This window comes from Cyprinodon variegatus, unplaced genomic scaffold (genome assembly GCF_000732505.1).
Source record: "Cyprinodon variegatus isolate N-32 unplaced genomic scaffold, C_variegatus-1.0 Scaffold105, whole genome shotgun sequence".
Taxonomy (NCBI): domain Eukaryota; kingdom Metazoa; phylum Chordata; class Actinopteri; order Cyprinodontiformes; family Cyprinodontidae; genus Cyprinodon; species Cyprinodon variegatus.
Window position 1 is genome coordinate 626,717 of NW_015150558.1, and position 5,921 is coordinate 632,637.

General features: G+C 41.7%; 2 protein-coding genes across 3 annotated transcripts in view; one reads left to right on the top strand and one right to left on the bottom strand.

Moving 5' to 3' along the window:
• The window catches only part of prdm6 (PR domain containing 6), a 128,060-nt gene that overhangs the window by 52,818 nt on the left and 69,321 nt on the right, over positions 1-5,921 (top strand). The window lies entirely within an intron of this gene.
• LOC107084660 (GTPase IMAP family member 8-like) overlaps positions 684-5,921 on the bottom strand; it is an 8,408-nt gene continuing 3,170 nt past the window's right edge. Inside the window, exon 3 of the mRNA XM_015374587.1 lies at positions 684-5,356. Coding sequence (XP_015230073.1) covers positions 2,457-5,356 — 2,900 coding nt within the window. The 3' untranslated portion in view covers positions 684-2,456. The remainder of the gene's footprint in view (positions 5,357-5,921) is intronic.

A 5,921-nucleotide genomic window follows, 5' to 3' on the forward strand; every position in this document is an offset into this window, starting at 1 on the left:
AGGTGGCTCGGGCATCTGGTTAGGATGCCTCCTGGACGCCTCCCTGGTGAGGTGTTCCGGGTGAGGCCCCGAGGAAGACCCGCTGGAGAGACTATGTTTCTCGGCTGGCCTGGGAACGCCTTGGGGTTCCTCCTGAAGAGCTGGAAGAAGTGGCTGGGGAGAGGGAAGTCTGGGCCTCCCTTCTTAGGCTGCTGCCCCCGCGACCCGACCCCGGATAAGCGGAGGAAGATGGATGGATGGATGGATTTACATATTTTGTTAAAAGGGCAAATAAGGAATTCAAACCAAAAAAAAAAAATTTCTGTTTTGCTTTATTCTTGGATCAGGCTTAAAATTAACACAAATGTGTTGTTTTCTGATTAAACAGACAGAATCAGACTGCAGAGCTTCTAGATATCTTGTAATTCTGTTTCTGGCTTCATTATATTAGTAAATAGGTTCAGAGCACAGAGAGAGAGCTGCAGATTTAAAGGTGAAACAGATTTACTGGGATATGCAACATGCAATAAAATATATCTCCAAGTTTACCAGAAAGTTTACAAGGAAAAAATATGCTATCCTATATTTAATTAAATTCTATTCAGTTTATTTCTACAGCGCCAATTCACAACACACACTTTACAGTTCACCCAGATCATCCAGTCAAATTGATTCAAATTTATATTAAATTCAACATATCTTTTTGTCATTTGTACTTCAGTGAGACTCATAAATAGCTGTGCCAGCCAACCAATAGAGAGCCAGAGTCACAGGACACCCAGTGAAAATTAAAATATAAGAAACCTACAAGAATTAAAACAAAAAATAATAGAGTAAAAATCAGTATAAATAATTTTAGAAATATAACTGTTAATACATGGACTTTGGCTGTAAACGATATGTAGGATGAATTTAATTTGATGTTGGTGCTTGTGAAGGAGAATCACTGATGCCGCTTTAATATTTTCTCTTTATTCATACATCAGGACACCAAGAAAACTCACAATTCCTTCAGGAAACAACGATTTTGCATTTTTTTGTAGATGAGTTGAAAAAACCTTGTCTGGTAAACGTCCCTAAAATGACATGCGATGGTAACAAAGACCCTTATTAACCTCTACTATACAAAATACAGTCTAGAGCCCCTGTCACACCTTGACGTTTTAGACCATCACATGTCTGACGTACGAAAACTCTGGCAAAAAACCTTGCCATAACCTTGGATACATTATGGGTACTTTTTGTTTAAGTTATGAGCACGCTGACACACTCTGGCACACGTCGACATACATCGACGTACCTCGAGAAATTTAGTGTGTATGCCAGCGTATGCCATACGTCGCCCATAAGTGTAAGTTACTAATAAGTCATGGCGTCTAGCTTAATAGTAACGTGTGCATAACTTATAGGTAACTTATCAAGAACTTCTCTCCAACGCGGATCCTTCATGCGTTTTGATTTTTTTATATACTTTTATTTTTACAGGCAAGTCATTAAGAACAAGTTCCTACTTACTGTGGAGGCCTGACAAGTGCAGTAACTACTTGGGAAAAGGGAAGTAGGACTAAAACAAATGCAATATATTAGTAATACATACATAAAATACAAACACAAGAGCTAATACGACAATGACCAACAAACTTCCTTGCAGACATGATGCTGAATCTGCTTCACCTGCAAACTCCCTTTCTTTTTTATTTTTATTTACTCTTGTTTCTTTTGGCGAGTGGTAAACAGCGGCTAGGTTAATACTGCGATTAAAGAAATCTTTTTATGCAGACCAGGAACCTCCGGGCACATCGCTTCCCCCCTCAGGACACTGGCTTTTGCATCATTTCATGGGCATTACGCTGCCGTACGTTATGCATACGTTAGGCTGTGGTTGGACAGAAGTACTAAAGTCGTTATTAATACTCTATGTATACGACCAGAATTTTAAAAAATACATAGAAAGTCCAGCGTACATCAGGGTTTTAGGAGATTCTGGGACATCGATCACATGTGGATAAATCGTCAAGGTGTAACAGGGTCCTTACATAAAAACTTGTCTTGAAGTCAGCAGCGTTGATCTCAATTACAGAAACTGTAGAGAAACCAGTCAAACAAGAAATTCAGCGTTTCAGCCAAACACAAACATAAACCTTTCTGAGAAATATGGCAGATATGTAGGTCAACATGGTCGTTTAAACGGACCAGCAACAAGAATTTTCTAAAAGGGTTTGAAAACATCTTTTCCTTTTTTAGTTCTAATGAAAGTTTGCTTTGACTTTACAGCAGCTCATCTCACTAATTAAACATGATATTAAAATATAATTCAAACTTTTATAATCTCCATTACATTCTACATTGAGATTAAAAGAACCAGAGAATCTTCTGCATTTAAAGCTCTTACATTTTGAAGGTCAGGTGGAATAAAAGCGTTTATGCATAAATGGTTGCCAAGCAGCATTGTCCTTGTCTTATGGTTGCATCACGTCTCATGAAATGCTGCACGCTCGCCTCTCTGAGGCTTTCTTCACCCGCTCCTGTATCCACTCGTTTATTTCGTCCTGATGCCTTTTCTGCAGCTCAGTCATGCGGTTTTTGATCTGCAGCTCACTGTTGAAACAAAGCGATGATCTCAGAGCCTTAACTTCCTCCTCCTGCTTTTTCTGCAGCTTTTCAAAGTTTTTCTGGTGAACTTTGTTTGTATTCAGCTGCTTGATCAAAAGTTCAGTTTGTTTTTCATGCTTCAGCTTCAGGTCCATTAATTCTTTCCCGTATTTCTCCAGCTCAGTCGAGACATCAGAGGTATATTTGTGCCTGAAATCGTTGCATTGTTCCGCTTGTTTTCTGGCGTCCTCATAATTTCTCCTCTCTATCTCCTCTACCTGCTTTCGGAACATTTCCTGGGCTTCCTTCCAGTCTCTCTCCTCTTGTTCCCTCCGAAGTTGTTCCTCCTCTCTCCTTTTTAATTCATATCTGAGCTTTTCCTCTTCATGTTCTTCTCTGAGCTTTTGGAGGCGTTGCTGCTCACCTTCTTGCCTTTGCTTTTCGTCTCGATATCTCTTCTCCCACCATTCTGTCCTTTCCTTCTCCCAAGCTTCTCTTTCCTTTCTCATTTCTTCTCTGCTTTGCCGTAATAATGCTATCTCTGGTAACGTTGATCCAACTGGTCCCTGATTTACCTGCAAACATTCAACTTTTTGATCCCACTCATATTGTTTCATCTCATCTTTCCTTTTCTTTTCCATCTCCTCTTCTTTTCTTTGTTTCCTTTCCATCATGACCTTCTCTTCCTCCCTCAGTATTTTCTCCTCTTTCTCCTTGACTCTCCGGGCGCTCTGTTGGGTTTCTTGTTGAAATCTGGCTTGCCTTTTTTTAAATGTTTCACTCCTATTTAGCATTTTGTATTCAAGCTCTTTTTTAAAGTCTTCCTTCTTTTTCTGCAGTTCCTTGTCCTTCTCTATCAGTAGTTTGTTTGTTTCCCTCTGTATTGCTTCCTCTGCCTCTGTAAAGATGGCTGACGTGTAATATTCGCCACCATTTTGCTGTATCATCGTCTCAACTCTGTCTAGGAGCTCTCGAACCTGAGATCGATTGGTTTGGTCATTGTTGTTAAAGACTTGGTACCTCCCTCCACAATCCCTAATCAGCTGTTTGACATATTCATCGCTTTCGTTTAGGTAACTATCAAATGTTTGATTTTTAAGATCGTCCCCTCTGGTGAACACGACAATGATGAAGTCTTTGGACTTCTCAAAGAATTCCTCGATCAGCTTCACAGTGTCTTTTTCTTCTTGAGTAAAGCGTCCGATCTGCAGGACGAGCAGGAAGACGTGGGGTCCGGGTGCCAACATGCTGATGCATTTGATTAGCTCTTGCTTAACTTGGTCATTTGAGAGACAGGTGTCAAATAACCCTGGCGTGTCCACCACGGTTACAAGACGGCCTTCGGCCTCTCCCATCTCTTTTTGGCAAACCTTTGTCACCGATCTTTGACTGACTTTTGATGAGAAGCATTCTCTGCCAAGGATAGTGTTTCCAGTTGCACTTTTACCACAACCCGTCTTACCGATCAGCAGTAGCCGTAGGGGCTCTTCACTCTCTGGCATTGGCAGGGGAGTTGGGTTTTGCTTCATCTGAGGTCTAGAGTCCTGCAGAGGACTCTCCCTAAACATTGCACTCCCTGTCCTGTGTAGACTCAATTTCGCAATTGGACGGTCGCGACAACTAAACGTGTTACTCTTTTTAAGCTTTTGCGGCTTGGGGAACATGTTTTTGGTAAAACTTTTCTGTCCTACATTTGTCATTACTTGGACAAAATGCAACACCTCATGGATCTGCTGCTCTTCCTGGGTGTTGAAGACCATAAACTGTTTGTTACATTTCTGACAGATTTCTTGAATATCTCTGTTTTCCTTTAGAAAATTCAGAAGTTTAGAGGAATTGAAAATTGCCTCTACAGCAAAAAGAATCATGGTAAATTCAGTGATTCTAGAATCAAAGATTTTCTCAATGGTTTCCAGCTCTTTTTTATCTTCTTCATCAGGGCAGTCCAATGGTAGGACCAGAATGAAGGCATGGACACCCTCTGGCTCACAGAGGGAAAGACTTCTATAGGATTCCTTCATTGCTGTTTCCATTGGTGTTTTATACAGAGCTGGTAGCTCCACTATGGACACCTGGCGCCCAAAGACCGAGCCCTGATTTCTAACATCCACTGAATCACCAAACGCACCGCAATAACTGTCCCTCAGGATGGCACGAGCTACGGAAGCTTTCCGGGATGTATGTCTTCCACAAAGGACCAGGTTCAGATGGGGCTTCACAGATTTTGGCTCACTTATTAGTTCCATGTCTTCTGGAAATGTTAAATATCGCCCCTTGTTCTCTCTCACGATATTTTCTATCCTTTTCATCAGTCCTTGTAGTTCATTAACAGAGTACTGTCTTTGGTGGAAGTTCATTTTGTGGATCCTTTGTCCACAGTCTGCGACGAGTTGGTTTATGGTAAAACTCGATCCCTGATCGTCTTCGGATGTTATGACAATCGCACAATTAAAAGCTTCTGTCCCAAAAAAACTCAGGACAAACTTTAGATTTTGCCTGTCCGACTTGGTGAAGTCTGACGGGTTCGCGAGCAGCAGCAGGACGTTCGGTCCTGGTGGGCAGAGAGCCACGCACGTCTTCATGTCATGACTGACTCTTTCCACAGGCAGACCGAGGATATCTCCCGTTTTAATCAGGGTGAAGGTTTTTCTCCTCCATTCTCCATACAACACGTCAAAAGACTTCTCTTTTTGTGAAGAATAAGGCGTTCCGTCTGTCAAGAAATTACTGAGGGCTGTTTTATCATCTTCGTTTTTACCAAGAATCACAATCCTCAGATCGGTTACTGAAAAGAGAAATAAAAATGATTAATTGAGTTAGGTTTTTCAAACAGTTGCAGGGTTTCTTCAACATGCTGAAGCATAATTCCTAAAAGCATTGTCTTATTGACATATTGTGCCATCGCAGATACCTAAATATAGCATATCCACATATTATGGAATCATTGCATTAGCTTTTTAATAGCCCAGTGCAATATAACATTGGGCCGGAGTTGCCTAGTGGTTACAGTATGGTGCTTGCTTCAAGTCCGATGGTTAGAATCCCACCTGCTACCAGTCTTGGTCCCTGGGAAAGCCCCTTACTGCCAGAATGCTCCCCAGGCGCTACACTGGGGCACCCCATTGCTCTCTTATCCCCTTTCTCCCTGAAAAATCCATTCATCCTATGAATAATCTAGCCTCGTGAGACCATCCTGATCTCGCAAGCTTTCAAGGTTTCACTCGCTAATCAGTCTGGAGACTCTCTGTTGAAGAAAATTTTGAGCCGTTCACCAAACGAACGTCCAATCAGCGTTGGCTTTGAGGCGGGTTGAGGTGTGACGCAACGAGAAGCGCGACAGTTCAGTCTAA